Source organism: Cheilinus undulatus, linkage group 15 (assembly GCF_018320785.1).
Source record: "Cheilinus undulatus linkage group 15, ASM1832078v1, whole genome shotgun sequence".
NCBI classification, from domain to species: domain Eukaryota; kingdom Metazoa; phylum Chordata; class Actinopteri; order Labriformes; family Labridae; genus Cheilinus; species Cheilinus undulatus.
Genome location: NC_054879.1, coordinates 24,030,087 through 24,055,804, shown reverse-complemented (window position 1 = coordinate 24,055,804; position 25,718 = coordinate 24,030,087). Strand labels below are relative to the sequence as shown.

Sequence of the window (25,718 nt, the reverse complement as noted above, 5' to 3'; positions counted from 1 at the left end):
TAAGATTAAATGCTCTTATGTGAACCATTTAAGTATTAATTTTACACAAATCCAGGATGAAGTCAGTTAGAATGAACCTTATAGCAAGGTACTTATGGCTTTCTTTGCCTTAGTTCCACTCTTTGATGGCATTTGTCTGGCTATGCCATCAAAGATGGGAACCCTTCAGGGCTCTATGTCATTTTTATCCACCATAAGGGCATCCAAGAGGGTGCTTTGTCCAACACCACTGCCCCCTTGAGTCCACCAGTGGCTGAAACAGTAACTTTTAGCTGTGTGTTTTGTTCATGCACTTACATGACAGCTGCTTTTTGGGTGCCAAAAAATTAAACGTTTTGCAAAAAGGCTCCAAAGTGCACATTTCAAAAGAACAATAAAGCACTGATGCTATAATTTTAGGTGTTCACACCTGTTTTTGAGGCAAAATCCTCATATCCTAATCCAATCTGTAGTTTTTTTCCCTCTGATTGCATAAACGTTTTTGCCCCATTTGGCATTCATCTATCTGACAACTTTGGCTAAGATATGGCGTGACAAACTGTATGAGGGCCAGAGTGCCTAGTTGAGGCCCTTGGCACTACTGAATAGAACTGACTTGTGGTATGTAATCAAATGTGAGATGGTAAAACATATGAGGGCCCAATCTTAAAGGTATATTTAAAGGTATATTTAAGGAGTCACTGGTTATACTGGCCAGGGAGCTAGGACATACAGCGGAACAGATGGGTACAGTTTCTCTGTGGAATTTGGCCAGTTTTTGTTAAAAATGGGCCACTAAACAAGGTTGGCTCAATGGTATGCAAAATTGAAAACTTTTCCATGCATTTAATTTTTTACCCAGACAGCCTCTGTGTTTTTGCCACTTTTCTGCATTGCAGACTTTGGCTACGAGTTACATGCTCTTGCACTGCAAAATAGTGACAAAAACACAGTCTAGCTTCCTGGCCAGTATAACCAGTACCTCCTTAAAGGAGCAATGCTCACTGAAATCACTGGAGGCTAATACCACTCCTACTGCTATGTACTTCATATGACTCAGCTTCAAAAATACTGAAATATTCTTTAAATACATTAGTTCAGCCATATCTGAAGTATTAGAGGAAGTTTCTCCTCAGGATCATTTATGCATGTTAAGATGTATATATTAATCTTAGTAAAGGCCTGGCTTTGTAATGGTTCAGAGATTGCTGTTTCATACTTGGGCCAGATTTGGAGGGCCATCATTTACTTCTAAATGTGTTTTTTGTTTTTTTTGTTGTTTTTGTTTTTGCAGATCTGTATGCAAATTGGTTGTCTGCCAAAAACTGTCATCTGAATATGAAACTCCATTGAAAACAAAAAATGATATTTTCAGGCAATGTCAGGAAATGGCATAAGGAAGAACTGATTAGATTTTGGGAGTGATCCGGATCACCGTCTGGATTCAGGATTTTTTTTTAAGGATTCTGTACTATTGGGAGATAAGGCTAACGGTGGAGGTCTGCGCTGTTACCACTTTACACTTTCAACCCTGATGCATGTAACTGAATGTAAACCCAGCTGGAAGTCTGCTCCTCCATGATGTCAGACTGAGATCAGCACCCTGATGTGACCAATGATTTCATCCTGACGGAGGCTGCCAGCAGAGCCATCCCCCATCATCTCTCTGCTTTATCTGTGTTGTGTCTGTGTGGGATGATAACAGGGAGTTGATTTTTGATGGAGAATCCGGTCGTATTTTAAGGAATGAGATTAAACAGTTTCAGAAAGAAACAGATAAACAAAAGTAACGAGGAGATCTAGTTCTTACAAAAATACCTTAATTTCCAATTTCTCTTTAACTTCATTTACTTCAAACATCATCTGTCTCATCTTAAAAACATTAACCAACATCATCATGGCATCATCTGCATAAATGGCTGTTTCCCACATACGAGAAGAAAAAAAAAAACATTGACACAGAGTGACTTTTATACACAAACATTTTATTTGGTTAAATAAAGCAACAATCTAATGAGAACAGAGGAGGCGTGAAAGAAGAGCTGCGTGTGTAAAACAAGCACAAAGGCTGATTTTAATACACACAAATGAAAAAACATAATCCAGATATTTAAAACATTGTGTTGATGACTGCTTCATTTTCTTCTTTCTTGCTTATGACCTCCACATTTCCTCACCGGGACGTTCAACAACAGTAAAAATAAAAAATACATACAGACTCTACAGCGTCCCTTCTTTTTCATGCTCTTTTTGTTTCAAGGTCGGTGAAGGTGGCGTCAAACAGAAGCAGAGTGAGCTAAACTAAAACCCGACCCAGTCGACAGTGCAGAAGAAAAAAGAATTGAGGACATTAATTCGTATTTACAATGTGTACTCGAGCTCGTAGCGGACATAGATGTTCTTCTCGTCGTTGTAGACCTGTGGGTAGTGAGCAATCAGGGCGTCCTGTGAGCCGATGTAGATTGAGTTGTAGATCTTCCAGTAGACGTCTCGCACCTTCCTGGCAGGGTGGAACAAGCCCTGAAGAAAAAAAAAACAATGAATCATAATATACTCAACACTTAATATAAACCATTCTTACATTCATTTAATTCCCATTCAAATAAATGCTTGCATGAAAGGATGCTCCTAAATAACATTAAGACTAAGCATCTCACTGAATCATGGTGTACCAGTGATTCAATTCGCCAGCAACAAATACACAGTTGTTCTAATAATCCAGGATATTTTGAAGAATATTTAAAGAAGGAACTAAATGTCTGTGGAGATATTAATTCACTTCAAGCTAGTGGTAGCATTGAACGTGTGTCAGTGCCATCACCAGTAAAATTTCTGCCAAAAAAGGTTTTTGTAACACTGTCGCTGGTTTGAATTCATACATTGTGTTTTAATGCACACAAGGCATATCCAATGCCACCAATAGGTCAAACTGCTACTCACAGTGGCGGATGAATAAAAATTGTGCAACAGAGTAATGTTAGACAACAGAGTCTGGTAGGGCTGGGCAACAAATCCCAAATTAGATTAAATCACTATATGGCCTGCTTTAATATACAAGTCTGACAAGTTACAATCTGTCTTTAACCTGAAATGTGCCAATATACCAGTTTAATACATTATTTTTGCAGCATCAGAGATGTTATGCACATTATGCAAACAAACTGTGCATAAAATCTCTTAAGGGTGTGTTTATAATGACTGTTGTTTTAAATCCATGATGATTCAAAGAACAGGGCTGTGCAGTTAAATGAGGCTGGGGGAGAAGCTGCAATCACCTTAGCTCCATACATTCACTGACACTTCTGCTAAAGCTAGGTTAAATTAATGATACATAATTTATGACAAGTCTTTCGAAGTAAAAGTCCATATTTGTCATTTGTCTTGAGGGCTTTCATTGTGAATGCCTTTATCAGGTATTATCAGTAGCAGCTTGATGAACCTCAGCAGGACAGAAAGTAAATTTAAAACTACAGGTGGAGCTACACTTATAAAATTTTTATACATATTTTACTGTGATCACATACTTAGACACGAGTTCAACATACCAATGAAGGCTTGCTTTAGGGGAAAAGGGGGGTATTAGCACCTCTATATGCATTTAATTGTGTTATTTATTTATTATTATTTATTTTGATAATATGGGATATAACACAATTACTGCAAAGACTGAAAAAACAGTGATTTTAATTGATGGCCATATTGCCATGTTTGCTTTGAATTGATATGAAACATAATTTCAGCAACATCCATCTCCAACATTTTCAGATATATTTTTCATCTCTTCAGTCATACTTCAGACTTACATAACGTGGAATATCAACCTAGCAGTACCAGGAAACAACAGCACTTATTTTTTGTTTTAGAAGTCTGCATTTATCATCATCTACTTGCTATTGTTTTAGGGCTGTAGGACGGCGGTGTGGGTGGTTATGCAATGGTACAAAGCCTGGAAGAAATGTCATGATGTTTTATTTTTTCATTAGTATTATTTCTGTCAAGGGTTTTTTGGTCCCTGTGTTTAAAATGGTCTTGTTTAAGCCTCTTTGGGCCAGACATATTGTTTATGCACAACACAAAATTTAAATTAAATCAAAATCAAGTCAGATGTTACCAGGAATAACAGAGAAAACAATTTAGGACCAGCTAAGTCAACAGAATGTTAGGTTATACATCTATATGACATATTGGGATGGTAGTTTTACCTGTAGGCAGTACTGTAGCATGCGGCAGGGTCCAATGGCGACCCTCAGACCCTCCAGAGCACCCATGACAGCCTGGATCACGTGAGGTGACGTCTCAAACACGTTGGGCCAAACGTAGTTCAATAGGTGGTTAAGAGAGTCTTCACAGCCAAAGCCATAGACGCCCAGAGACATGTGCTGGACCACAGCACTTGCTGTCTGTCTGTGAACCAGATCTCTGCAGGACCAGACAAGAACAGAGTCACAGTTAATATGCTATAAACTAGATATAGATTTATACCACAGAAGCTTCAGGTTAAACTGAAGTGTGTTCCTCACCTGTCCATGAGTGCATCCTCCAGCAGCGGTGTGACAGCGTAGATGTAGTCTTTTCCCATCTCTCCGATGTATTCAAACAAGAAGGAGAGGGATTTCAACACACCATTCTGCACATTGAGCTCAGGTACTCTGTATTCATTCATGAGTGCTGGCAGCACAGTGAATGGGGAGCAGGTCTCAGCAACGATGGCGATGGCAACAGTTGTGCAGACTCTGTTCTGTCGCTCCTGGACCTTCAGGTTGTTGAGCAGAGTGGCCAAAACATCATGGGGACTGAGAGGAAGGAGGAGAGAAGATACTTAATACAGATAACAATTTAACATGTTTACATTGCACACATCAAGCAGATCTCCAACAGAGTAGACTTCGTTAGAAAAAGCAAGGCCTTTTAATACTCTGAATCCAGCTTCTGAAGTGTGAATGGTTTTCACTCCATAGTAAAAGTAAAGTTAGAACTCTTGAATTTTAGGCCTTTTGACTGGGATATGTCGAAATAATCAAATCTAAACCGCTCTCTTAGCCTCTGGACTTACTCCTGTTTCAAGAAGAAAATTTATGAGGCTACAATAAGGACATTCAAAAAAAGCTTTAAATATGGGACACTGGAGATCAAAGCTGTTGAGTCCCATATAAGACCACAGAGGCAACATGGTGGAAAAATCTATCATTCTTTTGATGTTTGGATCTTAAAAAGGTCTTCATTTCCATTCTTATTTTTAAGGTTTAGTTTGAGCATTTTGTGTCATTATTGGATAGAGGAGGACAGTGGATATTAGGGATGGGGATCGTTCATTTTTATAGATATTGATACCCTTATTGATACTCCTTATTGATCCGAGTCCTTATCGATACCACTATCGATGCTCTTCTATAGTTTGGTGGAAAAACAAAATGGATACAAATATTTACACTGGTCTTAGCTGAGTAGTGCCTGAGTTAAAAAGCTATGATTCAGTCTGTAACATCCATTTTATATCCCTCAAATACAAGCACATTCTTCAAATTAACAACTGTATTTATTAAGGTTTCTCGTGAAAAACTAAATTTTCCGGTTTTTATGAGACATTTGAACACATAACATATACGATACAGTTGTCTAATTTACTGAGGTTACCTCAACGCACCATATTTTCCGTCTTTCAGCTATTTAAGTTCAGCACCATGGATTTCTACACTGGATTAATACTTTGAACAAACAGGACTTTTTACAAGTTTTGGAGCCCATTTCAGCATTTATCTGAGCGGCTGAAAAAGAAAACTGTCCTGAAGCAGCTAAAGAGAGGGGTATAAGGGCCTGCTACTCCCAGCGCTGGTGGATATGAGTGCATGCATCTCGCAGGCAGTGTCTTTTTTCCTCAAGTCGACAGCTGAAGGTAGCACATTCTGGTGATGCACAATACTGATGTGCTTTTAGTTTATGCTCCCCTTGAAAGAACTGATGCATGTTTTTACAACAGTTATATCTTAAAATGACGTTACGTCACAGAGCCCGTGAGACTCCATAGCAGTATCGATTAGCTAAAACACCATTGATTTTCAGGTATTTCAAAAACACAGAGGACTCGGGTTTTGATCCCCATCCCTAGTGGATAGAGTCAGGGAAGAGAGCAGGGAGAGACATGTGGCCAAGGGGCACAGGCCAGATTCGAACCCAGGCCACCCGTGTACATGGTCGCGCCATAAACCACTAGGCCAACTGCGCGCCCTTCAATTCCATTCTAAAGACTGTATGGACACGTTGCTTTTAAAGCTAAATTACAAGCTTTTACAAAAATTAACTGCTGCAGTGCAGCTGCTGAATTTTCTTATTTATTGCACTGGTAGGGATACCACCCAAAACTGCAATTGAAAATACATACTCAAGTTTCTAAAGGTTATATAATATGACTGTCTCTGTTAACATTGCAATACTTTTTTGAATGAAACAGGTGCCAGAGATTGCGATACTATGGCAGAAACATTAAATCAATCACAAATAAAGTGGTTTTAATAAAGATCTGAATGCCACTCACCCAATAGCTTTGGCGATGTAACCGAACGTGTTGACGGTAGCTCTGCGGATCGCCTTTTTGTGAGCCTTCAGCAGCTCCAGAAGCTCAAAACAAATCCTCATCCACTCCCTAGCTGATACGTATTCAGCACCCCTGAAACACACAGAAAAGGTTGGAATAAAGTCTCCTTTAAACTCTGAATTTCAACTAGTTAACTGATATCTGAGGGTTTTATTCTACTAACCTGTCGGCAATCCTTCCCACCAGGTCGATACAATTCTCCTGAACCTTCTCATGTCTGTTCTTCAGGATGGGAGTCAGACGAGGGAGCAGATCTTTGATAGGTGGAGTCATCTTGTGCATACCTGCAATGACAGGAACATGTTTAGTTATCCAGCACAGTAAGGCAGGTTTGTAACTTAGATGGCTATGACATTGTAGACATACCAATAACATTCACAATAGCCTTCAGAGCTCCTAGGATGCTACCCAGCACCTCAGGGTACTCCTCTCCCAGGTACTCGTACAACACGACACCCAAGTGACCCATCAGCTTTTCCTGCAGAGACAGAACAGCATAGGTTAGTTTTTAGAATGAGTTACATATGTGTTGGATCTTTGAATCTGTTTGAGCAATTGTTCATTATTTACCTCCTGGCAAGTCTTCATGACTACAGCTGTTCGTGAGATCAGATCAGCCGCCTGTTGACGGACTTTAGCAGACTTGTTGTTCAGACGCCACAGCACTGTACCACAGATCTGTGGCAGGTAGGGCTTCACACGCTTCCCAAGGGCGTTTACAACTGTACCAAAACCATTCAACATCACAGAATCCTGCAGGAAGAGACAAAAGATGAGTTAAATAACTCAATCTAACCTTAAATACAAGTTGTTCGCATGTTGTGTAGATCTATAAGTCTTCTCACCTCTGTGGTCTGCTCCTGGAAGGCGTACAGGATACCGTCGATCAGCTGCTCCTCCAGCTTGTGGTCAATGTCTGCTGCTCCCAGGTTTCCCATGATTTTCTCAATGGTCTCCATCACCATCTTTCTGTATTGCTCAGCTTCATCTTTCAGGTCGTCAACAATGCGAGAGATGATCTCTGCTGCTCCCACTTTGTTGGCCAGCTCCACTGTAGTGTCCACCAACTGTACAGGGGAAAAATAATTTGAATTAAACAGCAAAGAACATTAAAAAAAAGTATTATATGGAATATTAAGACCTTTATCCTTTAACCTCTAGGGTAGTAAGGTACTAATTGTTGTTCTTTGCATGCAATGTTTTTAATTTTAATGGCATATAGAGATAAAGAAGACTAAACTGATTAGATTACTCTAAAGATCTGCAACTGCTTACTGTAAATCTTATTAGGAGACAAACACAAACACTCTAAACATCATTAAATTGTCTTTGCAAGTAACTAAACTGCAGTCAAAGGAGGAAGATATCTGTCTGTAACCAACGGGTGCAGGTTGAGAACAGACAAGACACAGATGCCAGGTCTGCTGGTTCTCGTGTTGGAGTTATTTTAGCAAACGACTAGCCCTGATCAGACCATGGATTGGTTAAACAGGCGAGAATAGTTCGCAGGAGAGGAAGTGTGCACAGGCAGCTGATAAAAAGTAAACAATTCAGTGACTGTTTAAGATGCTTTAGCTGGTTTCATAACTTGCAGCTGTCAAGATTAATGTGGTTAATATGAAAAGCACACATCTTATACTTCCTTGTGTGTAATCAAGCCAGCTAGAATCCCTTAAGTTTAACTTGTTTGGTTGGCTACTATCTTATGTGTCGACTGACCTGTCTGTAGTTGCGTCTGTCCAGAGCCATTCTGTGCTGCCAGAAGTGCTTGAAGAATGGGGGCAGGATTTCAGTCTTGATGTAGTTAGCTTCCACACCATCAGTGCCACAACACTGCTTCACCACCTATGAGACAGGGAACAAAACAAGTGAACATCAGAGGAAGAGCCTTGATTTTTCTTCTGATTTCTTTTACTCAGTGAGAGCTAAAAGTAATTAAAAAGTCCAGAATTTGTAACCAACGGGTGCAGGGTGAGAACAGAGCAGACACGTAACAGTTAGCTCTGCTAGCTCTCATGCTGGTGTTTATCTAGCGAACTACTAGCCATGATGCAACCATGCAGAGACTGAACAGGCGAGAATGGGTCACACAGTTTGGGCTAGAAATCCTCTCTTAACCTTTTATTTTTTTTTTCCTCTGATGTAGATTTACTCATCACATTTCTTACCTTCAGTACGATCTTTTTCATCTCCTCATCAGGAGACTGGAACTCTCTGATGAGGATCAACATCACTTCTCTGGTGTAGTAGTTTGCATACTCTGCATCCATTAGCGGGATCAGGTAACCGATAGCCTTCAGGAAAGCAGCCAAACCCTGGGGACGGATGCCAAGAAATAATGTCAATATAAATTAAGATTGTTCCTTGTAAACTTCAATTATCTAATCATTTGTCTGATGCCCTCAGTAGAGTTTAATTGTCTTTCTTCAGACCTCTACCAAAAGCAGCAGCCCCTCAGAGGAGACTTTATAGCAAGCAATATTCACACTGTGGCCACATTCAGGCTCAGTGCTGGGTGTGGATCTTGCATTAAAACAGCTTTCTTGCCATAGGTAAACTTTTACTGATAGACATCTTACCTTTCCTCTGTGCTGCCTGATACCCTTCCACAGCGGTTTGAGGACAGAGTCAAAGGACTCGATACCGTAGGGAGTCGCAGCCTCAGCCAGAGCAGCAATAGCCAGGGCACTGATGGTCCTCACCTTCTGCTGCTCATCAACGAGACCTGCAGAATCACAAATTTAATATCAGCAGTCAAGACTTGAACATAAGCCATAAGCTCTTTACAGGGATCATAAATTCTTTCTGCAGGATGTGACGTCTATTTCCGGCATGATTTAAACACCTGTGAAATTCAATCAAGGATTTGGAGGAGCACAAAAAAATTAAACACCTATTTAAAAATAGCATATGCATTTAAAGCAGTGTTAAAATCCAGGAGCGTAGCTGCAGTGTGAATTTGCTCCACTTAACTATATTAAAGTTGTGTTTAACTTGCAGTTGAGTTTTTAAGTCCTACCTGAGGCAGTAAATTTAAAACTTTTATGTGAGTGCAAAAGGAGGACAATAAATATCCTTTTCCCTGTGCAATAATCTGACAAAACTCTTCAATAACAGAGCCACACATGGGTTGTTTTATACTGTAAGTCATGCATCTTTTGTATTTAAATATGCATGAAACACTTCAAGGACATCTGTATAGAATTTCTTTTATTCCAGTGCCCCTGATTGCAAGATCCTTCACCTTAAGGTGAACAAGAGTGCCCTCAAAGTCTGTATGACATGTACACAACAGTGGAAGAAAATTCTTATTCTAAGGTTCTTGCGGTTTGTTTTCCTGTCTGAAAGAAGCAGAGATTGTCTGAAAAGGCAACTTTAGCAGATGTTTAAAAACAGTGTAGAACCATTGCAAACTTTGCACATGCAAGTAAAAATGCAGCTAAAACAGTGCACCGACGCATGGTTCTTCAAAAGTTCCCTGGTTGAAATAATCCACAGAGGGTCTAACGACATGTATCATTTGCTGCAGAGACTATGCCTGCTGAGGCAGACTGTCATCAGTAATGTTTGTCTAAACAACTCAAAGAATAGGCTTTAACATCTGCAATGATTTACCATGCTCAATGATCTCCACCAAGCTGCGTAGATGAGGAAGAATGGCGCAGCCCATCAGGATGGCGATCTGCTGCACAATTTTGATGCCTGTGTGACGAGCCTGCCAGGACTTCTTACTCTTACACACGGCTTTGAGGAAAGGCAGGAGGGAGGGGATACCGAGAGCAGACGCCACCACAGCGAAGGCTCGAGCTGTGGTGTTTCTCACATACTCGTCCATGTTGTCAATATCGGGTCGCATCGTGGAGATCATGGTGGCCAAACCAGCAGCCTGGATGGACATGGATAAGATGTTAAATATCAGAGACATCACTGAACTTTCTGAACAACAATTCCAGGACCTTGAGAAAGACTTTCACAACAATTAATCTTCTACAACAATATTCATTTGGCAAGTGGATCAACAAATTACTCTAAAATCTACACGAAAAGCTGCTTAATTTGCTATTTACAGCAAACAATTTCTTAAAAGTCTTTATAAATGTCAGACTTTGTAAGAATCTAACAGTGACAGTAAGTCTGACATAAAAGCATAAATAACACATTTCTATTAATTAAAAAATCTGCTTATAACCAACGGGTGCAGGTTGAGAGCAGATGAGACAAAAATGTCCTGTCTGCAGGTTCTCGTGTTGGTGTTATTCTAGCGAACGACTAGCCCTGATCAGACCACAGACTGGTTGAACAGGCGAGAATAGTTCGCAGAAAGCAAAGTGTTGAGAATTTTATAAATAAAAAAAGTGAATGAACAATCCTCTGCATTACCTTTGCCAAGTTAGAGATGATTTCTCTTCCTTCCACTCTAGCGTAGTAGTCCTCATCAATCAGCAGCGGCTCAATCACCACCAAGATCTAAACACAAAAATGTCCCACAGTTAGTGAAATCTCTCTCCCACTCTTAATCTGTTAAAATAAGAGCAACCAAACGTAGCCTACCTTGTGTACATATGGCCTAACCAAGTCGTCCAGTTTGTAGAGAATGCGGTCAATGACTTTGACCAGCAGATGGCGCTCCTGGTCCTCCAGGGTGGGTGACATCAGTAGAGGCAGGATCTGATTGAAGAGGGGTCCAGCTCCAAACTCACGAGCTTTATCTGTGATCTGACGTAGAGCAGCCTGAGGGACAAGAGGAGGGGATCAATCAGTGACATATTTTCGATCACAGTGACGAGATAGTCGACAGTTTTGTAAGATTTATCTTTGGGCCTTTTCATGCCTTTATTGGATAGGACAGTGGATAGACTCGGAAACAGGGATGAGAGTGGAGGTGAGACATGCAGCAAAGGGCCACAGGCCCTTAAACCACTCGAACATCGGCGCACCTAATAGATGCCAGTTTTGACAGATCTGATGATTTTCTGTTTGCTGCTCCCAGCAGATCATAATGGTCAACATTCTGACCTCTACTGACAACAGCAGCTCCTCAGGAGATTCTTTAGCAAGCAAATATTCACACTGTGGCCACATTCAGGCTCAGTGCTGGGTGTGGATCTTGCATTTTGTTCTTTATGCCAATATAAGCAATTTTAATGACTTCAGAAAGAACTGACAGTAGAAGTTTAAGGAAATATGCATATTTGGGAACTTATTGGTTTATTACTTTCATTTTTGGGGGGCGCTACAAGAGAGATGTGAACTACTTCTGTTTTAACAAGGATAATAAGAATAAAGATACAAGCTGTACTTCACAAGAATTCAAACCAATATTGAGCCTGTTGCAGGGAAAAGATTCACTTTAATGGCCACACTTTGTTTAAAGGGGGCATATTCTACCCTTTTAAGACAAGTTTATATTAATCTCAGAGAGATTTTTGTATGTCTAAAAACCCCTCTGTTTCAGCCCTGCTCAGAATGAGCTGTTTCTGTGCCTGCGGCTTTAAATGTTCATGTTAATCTCCTGATGTTACAGACACTTTTATCCAAAATTTAGGACTTGATTGGGATTCAAACCATCAACCTCCCAGACCATACTCAGCAGGGTAACCCGCTGAGCTATCCAGCATCTCAGCTGGCACCTGAGAGGAAGATCACTAGATGAGGGCGGAACTTTCTTCCAAGTGGGAAGGGCCAACAAAACCTGGGGGGGTGCTTACTCCCCATATGAGGTCACTAGGGTTAAAATCTGAAAATGGCTTGTTTCAGCACACATTTTCTGAAAGGTGGAGAAAGAGAGGGTGGAAGGAAATGGATTTTTCTGGTACTTGAGGGAACTGTGGACAGGCCAGGTGGACATATTTCTGTTAGAAAAGCCTGAAATAGTATGGGTGTGACGAGATCTCGGCAGGAGATCTCGCAAGATCAAAACATCACAAGATTTCTCGTCATGGAAAAATCAATCTCGCGAGATCAATATTGCGCAGACAGTAGGAGCAGCAGCTGTCCTTACAGAATAAAATACCAAACTGGAAGTTTTAATAGATCACAAAGATGCCCTGGACTCTTTAAAACTGTTCGTGAGAGAGCCTATTAAGAAATGGAGCTGATCCGTGGCCCATTAAGGCGACTTCTCCAACTCCCAACCCCACTTCCCCATGCGCTACGTGGGGCCGCCTCGCGTGATCCGCCTATGCATAATGAGTTCATCATAACGGTCCAAAATGATGAGATGCTGCTGCTGGTAACTTGTGACGTCTCCATGAGGAGAATACAGCATTTATTTAGCTTGTATATGCGCGCAGACTCGCTCGTAGTGCCGCTGTTTGTGACTTTGTAACTTTGAGTTGCTGCATCGTCATGTCTCCTTCTCGTCTCACCATCTGTCAGTCACACGTCCATCAGCTGTTGGCTGCGCGTGTCATCAATCAGAAGCTTAACATGAGTAGCTGCAGTAAACTTAGCAAAACAAACACTATTAGAGCGCCACAGAGTCCACCGTTAGCTCCAAAAAGCGAAGTTTTTTCTACAGTTAAACACGCCCTGTGTGTCTGACTGACACACACTCACCCATCAACACACAGACATTAACACACACACACATACACACACAGACATCTGTGCATGGTGTCAAAGCTGATGTGAGATTAAAAAAAAACACAAAACAATAAAATAATCTATTTCTCTAAATTACAGCAAATGTGTTATTGACAAATATTTCTTTTGAGTGTTTTAAATATGGATGTACTTAAAGAGGATGAAAAACAGTTTGAATTTACTGATGCAGCTCTTTATATTTCAGTCTATAAACAGTGCTTAAAGTACTTTCAAAATAATCCAAATGCTTTTATTATATATAATTAACTATAGTAAATATAGTTATTGTAATTGTAGCGATGAGTGCATAGTGTAGTAAATTAAAGATTTTGTAGACTGTTGAAATGAAAGGTTTGATTTGAAGAACATTAAACTACACAGTTTCAGTCAGAGTTAGACGAGACATACTTTTTGGAAGCACTGACAGCCTATTCCGTACAACAGGAGTTAGTTTAAACATTTTGGAATATACCTGAATGCTTCGCAATTATCACTTTTAGTTGTATAAAGGGCATATCATCCACCTATGTATTTTTTTTTTTTTTTTCAAAAATTAAAAAAGGTGTAAAATCTCATCTCGTCAGATAAGCGTCTCGTCACACCCCTATGAAAAAGTGATATTTGCCTAATATGTCCCCTTTAAACATGTTTGTAGCTATTAAATCCTGTTTCAGTGCAGTAGATTAAATAAATCTAGTGAAGATCCTCCAGAACTTTCTGAACTATTAGACATTTAACCATTCAAAAAACATATTTTCTGCAGGTACATGAAAGAGGAAAGGTTCTGCTGCAAATGCTTCTATTAATTCAGTTTCCAACCACTTAATTAGCCGGCAAATAAACTGGGAAGAGTTTTTTGTAGGTTAGCTGTAAATGCATTTGAGGAGTGGAATAACATGAGATAAAGGAGGAAAGTGGGAAAGAGGTAAGGATAAACAAGTTTTACTACTATGTTCTTCTATTTGGATACTATTAGTCCTGTTTGTTATAGTTTGTGTTGTAAAGTAATTTATTCATTTATTTAGACGTCAAAATATGAAGAGCTCATGCAAGGTGTTTTAAATAGAGGAACTGAAGCTAAAGATGTTTAAACTGCTAATTTTGGTAATTAAATGTATGTTGAGGGTATGAAAGTAAAAACTATGACCAACCTTCCTCATGGGCGGTGTTCCATTTTTAATCTTCAGCAGCAGTTTCATGATCTTCCTCTCTTTCTGCTCCTCTGGACTCAGCGTGGACTCATCCACCTCCACCTTACACACAAAAACACACCGTCAGAGTTCATCACACATGATAACCTTCAGACAGAGCAAACAACCATCTGTTGACCTTACAGTGTTTTACGTATGATGTACGCAGGGATGCGACTCACCAGCAGCTTGTCAAAATACTGGATGTCGTCAGGTTTGAGGAAGGGGAGGTTTCCTGAAGGTTGGTCGTTCATCTGTTTGGTGGTTCGGTCTTCAGCCTGCATGTGGAAACCCGTCATGCCTCCAATAGGAGTGGGTGTGGCTGAGAGCTTACGGGCCGGGGTACGGATCGGTACGTAGCCCGCTGGTGGAGGTAAAACCTGCAAAAATAGAGACAATCAAACCATCAGCAACAGTTCTGTGCTATTTTATCACAATTTTGTTACTAATGAAACAAATGAAAACTCATAATAGGGTACAGACCTTGTATCCCTCTGGAAACATGGCATCAAGCTCCTCGTCTGTGAGAGGTCTGTTCCTCTCATCGATTTCTCTCTCCCACCTCCATGCCTGCAGCTGCTCTGGAGTCATGCTCATCAAGTGACCTAAAGGAAAACAAAGAAGAAACATGTTAGTCTCAAATCTTAAGCATTTCAATGCACTTTAAAAGGGTTTTATTTCTTCTCCATGGCCTTTGATACTCTTGGCCCTTTAAACACAGTTAAAAAGTGGAGTCATTTTGAAGTTGTGGCTAAGGCTTTTAAATGCAAATAAATGATCACAACAGACACAGCTACATATCCTTACAGTAAATTCCCCAACTTAACCACTACAGACAAAGAGTTAATAATGCAACCAAGATAGCAATAAAACTTTACATCCAAGTCATACAGTACGAAGATAAAAAATAAACAAAGAAACAGGCCCCCTTAAAATGATGAGCTTCTTTACCTGGTGTTGGGGTGGCCATGTTCATAGCTGGCGTTCCTATCGGAGTTTTTCCAGGGGTAAGAAGTGGCGTTGAGGATCCCATCTGACTGGCAGGAGTTTCATCCCACCGAGACTTCCTCTTACTGGCTCCTGGAGTCGGCGTCTCTCCTACCGACTCATCTCCTCTGTCTGTGCGGGGTGTTTCAGCCCAGCCGCTCCCATGTCCAGGGGTCTCTCTTTCCGTCTTTGGTGTCTCATCCCAGCGGTTTTTGCGGACACTTCCTGTGGCTCCTCCATGTCCGGGTGTGGCATGGCCTGGTGTGTCTCTTCCAGGTGTGGCAGCACCTGCAGGCGTGTGGCTTGGAGTGGGGTCCCACATGCGTGAACTTGGGGTGGCTCCTGGGGTTTCACTGCCTTTAGGACGACCAGGGGTTTCATCCCATCTACTGTTTGAAGGTGTGTGTGCAGGAGTGTGTCCTGGAGTCTAAAAAGGAGAAGAATTGAAGAAAATTTAGATCAAAAACATGAAGGAGACTATCTAAATCTCGATTGCCTTCTATTCTCTAAATCAACAAGTTATATCATAGAAAGAGCATATGAGGAATCAACCGTACCAACTCTCAGTACAATCAGGTATTCAAAGAGTAAAGACCATTGTTCTCAGATGAAGACCTAAGTATGTTTGAATTATTAGTACTGTCGATCAGTTAGGGTCCATATCTTGACATTTTAGCACACATCACCTAAATTCTACCTTTCTGTCATCACAACAGAGCTCAACAGTTACTGCCTTTTTTACCTGACCGTTACCCTTACTTTGAGTAGCTCACAGCCAAAATTTGCAGCTCATCAGAGATTTTTCTGTGAGACTTTAGGCTCTTGGGTAATGGAGTACTGTTTCCTGAGATTACAAATGAACAATGTCCATCTCAAAAAATAAGATCAACAACGAAAAACTGTCTTCTGTTGGAAATTACCGTTAAATTCACAAAGGACAGACACAGAGGTTTGGGCAGGGAAGACTATCCAATAAAAGACATTGCAGTGACACTCTAGGATTGTGGGTCATGTATTGCTGTTGACTGATAATATAAAATAGACCTTTTTTATCTTAAAAAAATCAGTAACATAACCCTTTGTGTCTTCTGTATGACCATATTTCATTGTTTCACACTCTGGTAGCTAACTGTAAGCCTACCTTCAATGGCTGTGACATTATGGCTAATAATCTAAACAAAACAGTAGCATAAATCCTCCCAGCCCTTAACATGACTGTTTGAAAGTCCTGGGAAGATGCAACTTAGTTGAAACTTTAGTTTAGTTATTTAGCAAGTCTTAGCAAGTTAGCAATAAAGCATTAAGAGGTTGAAATCTGTCTCACCTCAGCAGCAGTGTCAGCCTGGTCCCAGCTGGACATCTTTTTGGGTGTAGCAGAGGGGGTCTGGTCTGCTGTCTGGTCCCAGCGGCGCTTACGTTTTGCGGCAGCTTGGCTTGCAGCGGACCCGTTGACTGCTTTCAGCTCCCCAGCTTTGGCCTTCTCTGCCAGCTGCTGACGAATCTCCCTCTGTTAACAAAAAAAACAGGAGTTAGGATAAATAATGCAACTATACATAGAAAGTTTTATTTTTAATTTGAGACTGTTCTAGCTCTTCAATGCCAAAAAAGTACAGGAAATCAACCAAGTATTTTCTGCATTAAGAGTTTTTGATGGAAATGTCTCAAGTTTGTCTGTCATTTTGATTTAATGTTGCTTACCTCCTCTTTGGACAGGTTTTGCTCCAACATGACGTCCACGTATGATCTGACCTGCAGCTTGGGATCCGGCGTTTTGCCCCCTGCGCGAAAGAGCACCAACAAGAAGAAAGGACAATCATCAGTACACACTCCAGAGACCCCACTTTATACAAACACAGCAAGCACAAACACAGCCAGCTAACCCTGACTCAATTTTTTATACCAACAAATTAACTTACATTCTTTATTTTTCTTTTTAAATAAACATATCAATCACAAAACAAAGTCCTTCTAAATTACATACAAATATACATTTGACTTTCTTACATACAGTCATAGCATTCTAATGAAAAACAAGCAGATACATAGAGAGAAGAGCTGAGTTTGTGGTGCTTTCTTTAAGTGGATTAAGAAGTTATAGCCATCACTGATGCAGGGGTCCTGGGCTGTGCTCTTCAGAATACGTACACTTTCAGTGCCAAGGGTCCTTCTGCAGTCAGACTTCAACCGGCAGAAAAGAAGCCTAGAAAATTTCTCTTTACCATTAGTAACACTTTGGAAAAGGGTTTGAACTCACACACAACAGTATACCACCTGGGTTGCATCATTGATTCATTGCACTCAAAAAAAAAAAAAAAACAGAAATAATCTTCTTGGGTATTATCATAAAACTTGACAAAAATCACATGTGACCCTGTTGTCTACATTCCCCTTAATTTAAACTAGCAATAAAGTCAGATTTCCAGGCTAAGAATTACATCGATATATAGTACAGAAGTATGTATTTTTGCATCTAAATGAGGCAAGTAAGTAAATCTCAACAGGCAGGCTGATAATTACAAATCAATTATAGATATAGGTCTTGAATTTCAAGAATAGGTAACTAATGAGAAAGGCAAAAATAGGATGTGAAACATTTGGCCAATGAATGTCCAATGTGAATGCCTCAATAATTTAGCTAAAATTGAAGGGGAGGGGTTTATTGTAGAAGGGCTGTGTCCGATTCCCCCCAAACAAGCAGCTAGTGGACCCTGACCAAACTGTCAAGTGCATAGATCTCTGTGATCCCCATAACCTACACAGGATGAGTTGCTGCACCCTTAACAGAGTGCAGTACAGGACTGGCAAAGCAGTACTGCTGTAGGAGAGAAATTAAGGACAGTTAGTATGGGCCTGTGGTATTGTTGTACACATTTTTTCTTGTTAACATATTTCTATTTTACAGAGAGAGTTGTAAAATAAAAATATATTGACACAACAACTTTGTACAAAGAGCTCTCTCTACATGCAGGCTTCAGATAAGCCCTAACTAGACCAGACCTGATACACTCAGGTCATTTAGCTCATGTCGTTGGGGGAGTGAAGATGCAATAAAATGGAGACAAAGATAAACTAACTGGTCTATAATATAGTCTGTTGAGTGTGTCTTTTCTGACTCTAATAACGTCTTATCAAATCAAAGTCTTAAAGCTTACAAAACTTAAGAAAAGGGTTTATTATAAACTAATATGTCTGAAAAAGTTATCCTGAAAGTTTGAAAACTAAAAAAATCTAGCCTCACCTAAAAGTAAGATATAACTAGAGATGCACCGATCGCAAATTCTTCAACTGATCCAATTTCTGATTTTTTTCAAGGTCCAAGCTGCTGATATCCATTTTCCTCCCCAGCTCACATTTTCTTTCTTTAAAATAACTATAATAAAGAGCAAAAAACAAATATTTGGTGCACTTTTAAACAGTTGTTGGACTTTTGTCTTTGATAGATAGGACAACTAAAGAGAGATTGGAAATTGGGAGAGACAGCAGGGAAAGACATACACCAAAAATGCATGACCCATCTCCTCTCTGAGACTGAGACTTCAAACTGCATCCAGGGCACTGAGGACTATGGCCACTAACAACTTAGCTCAACGAGCATCAGACTTCTGACTTTCTTTGATGAAAATAGCATTTTAGACTCTGAATAGGCATTCACTGATAATTTACCATCTTAAAAAAATCCTCCAAAACTGCAGACCAGTGACCTCTTTCACTCAAACAAATCTCCACCAGAAGATTCAATGCATTTCAATGCCTTAATTCTTTGTTTTCTGGTGTATTTTATACCAACATTTCTGGAGTATATTTATTCAAATGTGAATAAAACTAAAAGAAATTAAATGATCTTTTAAAATAATACATTAGTGGAAATTTTAAACACAATACATGACCATGGTTGGCCTGGCAAAGTGTCAAACCAGCACATGCTCCAATTCCTGACCTAACTCTTAAAACCGTCTGTTGTCAAATGTTACTTAGAAATAAATTACATCAAAATAAGAGTAAAAGTAATTAATGGTTTCACTCTCTTCAGCTTGAGCAATTTATGTATTGCACAAAAAATTATTTTTTTGTGCAATTTATGTATTGCACAAAAAATTAATTTGTTGGTGACTACTTAATTTGTCCATTGCATGCAGACTTATACATGCCTGGCCCTCAGCTTGTTTGTGGCCTTAGCCAACAATCTTTGTGGTTTCAAGAGGATCCATTGATTACCAGTGCCCAAAATGCTACTCTGCTTTCTGCTCAATCGGTGCATATCTAATTATAACTTAATGGTAATTCTCTGTCCTGTGATGAGGCCTAATGACCTGCTTAATTTACAGCAAGGTAAGCCAACTGGGTTAATTTAACTATCACAGAGCTGAATGTTTGCTTGGACTGAGCACAACTGGGAGACCAAACCAACCTTTTTTTTTTCAATTTTCGTACCAAAACATTTTTATAGAACTCTAAGGCTATCTCCTCGGACTGCCTGGGGATCTAATGATGTGTCTAATACCTCATATTTATTAGGTTTTAATCTCAGAATGGCAAAGCATAGTTTAATGCCAGGTGAATTACACCATAGCCAAAATCATGAAATTCCCATCACCTTTTTCACAATCTTTGTCATGAAATCACTGCATTTTCAATCATAATCTAGCCTGGTGCTCAGATGGGATTGTTAACCCTTCGACTCACACACAAACCATCTGCGACCCACGTTCATTAGGTGAAATACCCCCCGTGAACATCAAAACACCTAACCACCTCTCCCACTGAAACGTGTGGCAACCCCACCAGGACTTCATTTCATAGGCTTGAGCAAAAACGTTCATTTTGTATGCAGCAATCATAACTATAATAATCTTCCAAACCACATCCATCCAAATAACTCGAGCCCACACTAACATTTGTGGCAAAGTTGATACAAGTAGAATCATAGAAAATGTTCTTAGACCACAAAGGATTGACCACAGGGAAGGTATCAAGTCTGGGAGGCAAGCTATTGTATTGTGGTCGAAGGGTTGAACAGCATAACTATGGGCATTAAACCATTGGTAGTCATGGAGGTGTCACAATAGAGTGAACCGTGAAAAAAGGGGGAGGAAATGGGAAGAATGAAGAGAAAAAATAGCAAAATTTACCGTCTGCAAAAGGGTCAAGACGCTCAGGTGAGATGATCATCTGTCTGCGCCTGGCTTTGTATTCATCTTCACGCTCTGCAATCTTCTGAGGACGATGTTCTGCAAAGGGGTCATACTGCCAAACAAAAAAAGGTGCGAGTTAGACCTGGGAAATATGGCCTAAAAATCATATCACAGTATTTTTCTTGCCTTTGACGATAACGGTATTATATCACGGTATTACAAAATTAAAAAGAGATTATGCTTTTTAATCCAAATTCTCCCCTTAAAACAAGCCTTTGATGGCATACTCAATTTATCTCTAAATATAGGAACAAAGAAAACATGTTCATTTTTTAAGTCTCTCTAGGTTTACTTCTAACTGCACTCTAAGTTTTGCATTTCATCTCTAACCTGATGAGGTGTGTTAAGCTGCTAATGACTTGAACACGTTTCCTAGTGAAGGCATTCACAATAAAAGAGCTTGGCGGAAGTATTGTGTTTAGCATTGAGTTAGCTTAGCTTTGGCTGCTGTACCGGAGAATATGGCTAGTTTACAGCAGCTTTTCTGACCTCATTTAACATCGCAGCCTGGATCTTTGACTCACTGTGGACTTAGAAAAGAAAGTCATAAGTTAAAATAGACTTTTAAATGGTTGTTCATGCCGTTGTAAGAGGAAGAGCTGCAGTGCTGGGCTCTGAGACCAGCCAAAGCAGCACTTAGCTTGTGTTACAGCCCCAGGCAGGCTGACAGAGACAGCACACTGACTTTGTTGCTGTATAGCCGTCAGACTTTGAGAGGAAAAAACACGTTTTTTCCTGCTAACTGTGCCTGGTCACAGCAGCAAGAGTCCTTGACATTCGGTTAGTTACCTGGCTACATGTAATGCTAGAGCTAAATGTGCTATTGACTAGACTCAGCCTGAGCTGTGTGTCACAACTCACTCTCTCCGCCAGCTTTGGGACAGTATTAATACCAGTTTACTGCCCACGTCTATGTAGCACCGTTTTTTTTAACCAGCTCCTCCTGCTCCGTGGTCTCTGTGATTGAAGCCATTGTCACACTGAAGCAGATACGATGGCGTCATCCACAAGAGTTATCGCAACTGGTCGGTAGAGTCCAAATCTATATCGTTTATACCATCTACCTCATATACCGTGCACCCCTAGTGTGAGTATATTTTTAAATCCAAAACAGAGTACAAAGATCAAAACTGACACAAAGAAAAAAAAGGTACACACTTGCTCGTCTGACTGAGGAATGGCATTGAGAATCGCCACTGGTGCATGGTACCCAGGCTTCTTCTGTCCCAGTAGGCTTGTTGATGAATCTTCTTCATCATCCTGAAGAAAGAAAGGGAAAAAGGAGTCTAGTCAAATCTTGCCAAGACGGCAAGGCTCTCCTAGCTCATATGCAACAGACAAAGTGGAGCAATCAAGCCCCAAAGTGTGACATGGAAAAAAATGCAAAATAACTTCTTGTGATAATACTTACGTCCTCCTGTTCATTTGCTGCAATGGAGGTGACATATCCGGCAAAACGACTGTCGCTGCCACCATAGATCTCCTGGTCATAAAATCCAGTGGAATCAAGGCCAACTCCCTGATCTCCTTCCTCCAGCAGGTTGGCCTTCATCCCCTGGATCTCCAGGATCTGAGCCTCAATATCTTGGCAAAACAAAATAAGATTACTTGAAGAGCACCATACATACAAATAATGACTCCAAGAGCAATACACAGCTAAGCAAGAAGGGGATATGAAAACTGTGATGCTAGAATTCTGATACAAGCCTGAGTATTCATACTCGTCAAACATTGCCAGTACTGCTGCACTCAATATCATTTTACAGCATGATGTTAAGTCTTTGTTTGAGCAGTAAGGCAAAGCTGGAGCCAGTTTACTGATGTTTCAGCATACATGAGGATGACAAAAGTAGAGCAGACTGCAAATCATTTGGGAAAGTAAAACAAACTCTAACTTAATCAAACAAACTCACTTAACTCCAGAATTGGCAGACAAAAATCAATCATGTTCTAATGTTTTAACAGACACTGTACTTCTTTCGTTTACAACTGCACATTGTGTGTTATATTAATTTAGAAACCGCACTATAAGTTCATTACTAATATACCTGAACATCAGTATAGGTTTTCCTTTTGACTCCTTTGCACACTTTTGTGATGTTTTTATTGAATTTCATATTTCTTTTTTCTATAATAATCTACTTAAGTTTCAAGCTTCCTCTTCTTTTATGTTAATTGTTTGTACCAAATACCTAGACAAATTCCTTGTTTGAAGGAATGTAATTGGCAATAAAACTCCAAAATGATTTTTAAACAGATAAATTAAAACAGTGGTTCTCAATGGTATGAGGCAAGTCCAGGTGTGCCATGGAAATCTGAACATTCATGCATTACCTCAACTACACAAAAACTTTAGTTGCTGTACCCTGATAAAAAAGGGGGCCATTTTGTATTGATATAGAAATGGTGTGCCTTAGGACAAGACTTTGTCTATGAATTTGTGCAAATTAAACAATATGCTAGAGTTTCACTGCATTTCTCTGTACCTAAAAACAGTATTTATTCCCATATTGGGAGTTAAGGGCATTTGTTTCGGTTGCCGCGATCATGACGCGGGTGATCTTTCTGCTGACTACATTCATATTGTAATTTAATCACGACAATACAATATTTAATATTATATGTTTACAAATAAGCTTAAGAAACATTGGATATAGAAACAAGAGTGAAGAACAGAGAAAGTTTGAAATCTACATTGGACAATTTAAGTGTAGCAGAACATTTGTTCAAATATTGTGCAGTTGATTTATTTTGAATCAAGAACGCTCAAAATGCAGTTGAAGACGATAAACAGATCCAACACGCTAATAGCTGCACCGTACACCGTTGTGTGAACGTTTGGTGATGTTAACTGAAGCTACTGCTAACCAGGTTAGCCATATGAGGACACTATCATATTCATAGCACCTGGAAATGGCACTTTCCGAAGCAAATGTATACACAAAAGCATTTTTGAACGTGCATGTAACAGGCGTCGATATCTTGGGGTGACAATGGCCAGCAATAACATCGAAACACCCAAAATGCGGTCAGTCATGCAAGTTAACGGTTGCTAACTCAAATGCTAGCCACCAGCGCCATTATCTAACCCGGCCGCGTTGCGTCGTATCGTGGCCTGCTACTCCTGCTGTTAAAACTAAACATTTAGCTGAATGTATGTGCTCTCGACTCTGCAAATTAAACTAAATCCCGTTTATGACATAGTATACTAAACTGAGTCGATAGATAATGTAGGACATTTCAAACATTTAATATTTATTTACCTTCGTGCGTTTTGGCGATCTTCGCCATTTTGGTGCTGGTTGTTCAACACTGAAACCGGAAGTGTGTTGATGTAGACTTCCGTCCCTTTGTAGCTGTTCTCAGATCAGTTTACAGATAATTTACTTAACACATTGTTTGAATGATCAAAAGAATTTTCATTAGTCCAAAGTTCGAGTAAATTTCAATTGTTTACAAAGAGAAAACAGTTTTTGTCAACAAAACGAATCACTTTTTCTGGTAATAGATTATAAAAAGTTAATTTATTCACAAGTTTATTAGTTAATTGAACAATGTTATCGTTTTTTTCAATTAAAAATTGTGGTCTGAAAGTAACCAAATAGTTAAAAGAATAAACAGTAAACCTGTATTTGAAAATTTAGTAAAAATGTATAATAAATTCTTAACTTCTTCATATGGATTATTAATTCAGAACACCACATTCCTCTGAGCTTGTTATTGGTTTAATTCACTTTTACTGACACAATAATAGCCCTCCCTACATAACAGTTTCTAAAAGCTTAGGAGAAGCAAGTTTACAGATAAAAATTCTTCTTCTTCTTCTTCATAAAAAATAAAAAAAATAAAAATCAGTATAAATAACAAACTGATGTTGAAGCATTTCGTCCTCTGTTGGACTCAAATGTTTGAAGAATTGCAGTGAAAGTGCCTCCCTGATGCCTCTATGGATAGATTAACATAATAAAGTGCCCTTTAAAGTGCTCTCTGTGTTGACAAAAATTGATAAAGTGCACTCAAGGTTGCCTTTTAAATTGACAATAACTGATGAATTACCCTCCATGCTGCCCTTCCAGTGAACAATAAGTGATAAAATGCCCTTCAGGGTTTACTTCCAGCCGTTTGCATCTTTGTGAAATCATTGGTTAAATAATTTTTAGTCCCTCGTCTGCAGAGTTCTTATAGATGCAATAGTGTAAATGTTAAATCTTATCCAGGTTTGTAACTATTTATTTTAAACTTTTTTGTTGCGGGTGCCCCACCACAAACATCAGGTGCCTTTTTTTTCTTCTTCTCCTTTTTTTTCTTTTTTTACCTTTTTTGCCTCTCAAACATCCTGAGTCTGCCCCTTATTTCACTTAGAGCTAATGAAGTGTTGAAGCATGAAACAGTACCTCTACAAAAGGGCATCTTATGACTGTGCCTGACAAGGCCGTTTTGGAGTGAATTGTCTGACAGAAAGCAAGACCAATGGGTGAGTCTGTGTGAGGAGCCACTACACTTCCTACCTTATTTTAGCCTGATTCTGAGGGAATTTTGACCCTTCAACTCACACATACAGCTCATTTGTGACCCATACTTTTGTTTAGTGAATCACTTTAAACACAAAATTCCTAAACCTCCTAATGGAAAATGTGGCCACCTTAAAAAGCTTTTATTCAGTATTCAAAGGGGAGTGTAACATTCATTTTGCACATAACAGTCATGACAGTTAAAGTTTTCCAAACTGACCAAATAAATTGAGCCTATGCTACTATTTGTTTCAAAGATGATACAAGTACAATAACACAAAGGTACTTGGACCAAACAGAATTGGCCTTGAGGAGGGTACCAGGTGTGCCCTACTGCCTGTTGGGAAAGTGAGACTGTGGTCAGAGACAAGCAGTATAACACTGAATAACATATAAAGCAGGTACCTAGTTTGAGGATACTGTGATTTATCTTGTTTTCTAAGATTTTATTTTTTGCTTCTAGAAACTTTGCCAATGTATTTTTATTACTTATATGTCTGCAGTTTGGAAATACCATGAATGAAGACAACAGAAACTCTCAATCTGATGAAAATAAAGCAAACTTTGAAATAATTTTAAGAACAGATATGGTATTGTTAAGTATTTATATTTGTATTTGGTATCAGAGTATATCCAAATGTAAGTATACTTGTACTTGGTCTGGAAAAATGTGGCACTGGTG

At 39.5% G+C, this 25,718-nt stretch overlaps 1 protein-coding gene across 3 annotated transcripts; it reads right to left on the bottom strand.

The window, feature by feature from the left end:
• Window positions 1–1,943: 1,943 nt before the first annotated feature.
• Window positions 1,944–23,870, bottom strand: sf3b1 (splicing factor 3b, subunit 1). 3 transcript variants are annotated; one of them, XM_041806411.1, is made up of 24 exons: window positions 23,789–23,870; window positions 21,937–22,109; window positions 21,684–21,785; window positions 20,463–20,577; window positions 17,032–17,111; window positions 16,658–16,840; window positions 15,298–15,760; window positions 14,830–14,951; window positions 14,529–14,726; window positions 14,308–14,409; window positions 11,123–11,302; window positions 10,952–11,038; window positions 10,187–10,457; window positions 9,151–9,296; window positions 8,740–8,886; window positions 8,291–8,416; window positions 7,417–7,638; window positions 7,142–7,324; window positions 6,938–7,049; window positions 6,735–6,855; window positions 6,512–6,643; window positions 4,500–4,772; window positions 4,182–4,398; window positions 1,944–2,499 (listed from the first exon to the last, which is right to left on the bottom strand). In XM_041806411.1, exons 1-24 carry the CDS (start codon window positions 23,814–23,816, stop codon window positions 2,341–2,343), a joined length of 3,942 nt encoding a protein of 1,313 aa, XP_041662345.1. In that variant the 5' UTR covers window positions 23,817–23,870; the 3' UTR covers window positions 1,944–2,340. The 3 variants fall into 3 exon arrangements, with proteins under 3 accessions (XP_041662345.1, XP_041662347.1, XP_041662346.1); XM_041806413.1 differs by lacking the exons at window positions 20,463–20,577; window positions 21,684–21,785; window positions 21,937–22,109; window positions 23,789–23,870 and adding exons at window positions 17,479–17,533; window positions 18,090–20,376; XM_041806412.1 differs by lacking the exons at window positions 20,463–20,577; window positions 21,684–21,785; window positions 21,937–22,109; window positions 23,789–23,870 and adding an exon at window positions 17,479–20,376.
• Window positions 23,871–25,718: the final 1,848 nt, after the last annotated feature.

Coding starts and splice junctions, on each gene's coding strand:
- sf3b1 (XM_041806411.1), bottom strand. CDS start 23,816: ATGGCGAAGATCGCCAAAACGCACGAAG. Junction 8,887..9,150: donor TCAGGCAGCACAGAGGAAAG/GTAAGATGTCTA, acceptor ATCCGTCCCCAG/GGTTTGGCTGCTTTCCTGAA. Junction 6,856..6,937: donor GGCTATTGTGAATGTTATTG/GTATGTCTACAA, acceptor CTGTCATTGCAG/GTATGCACAAGATGACTCCA.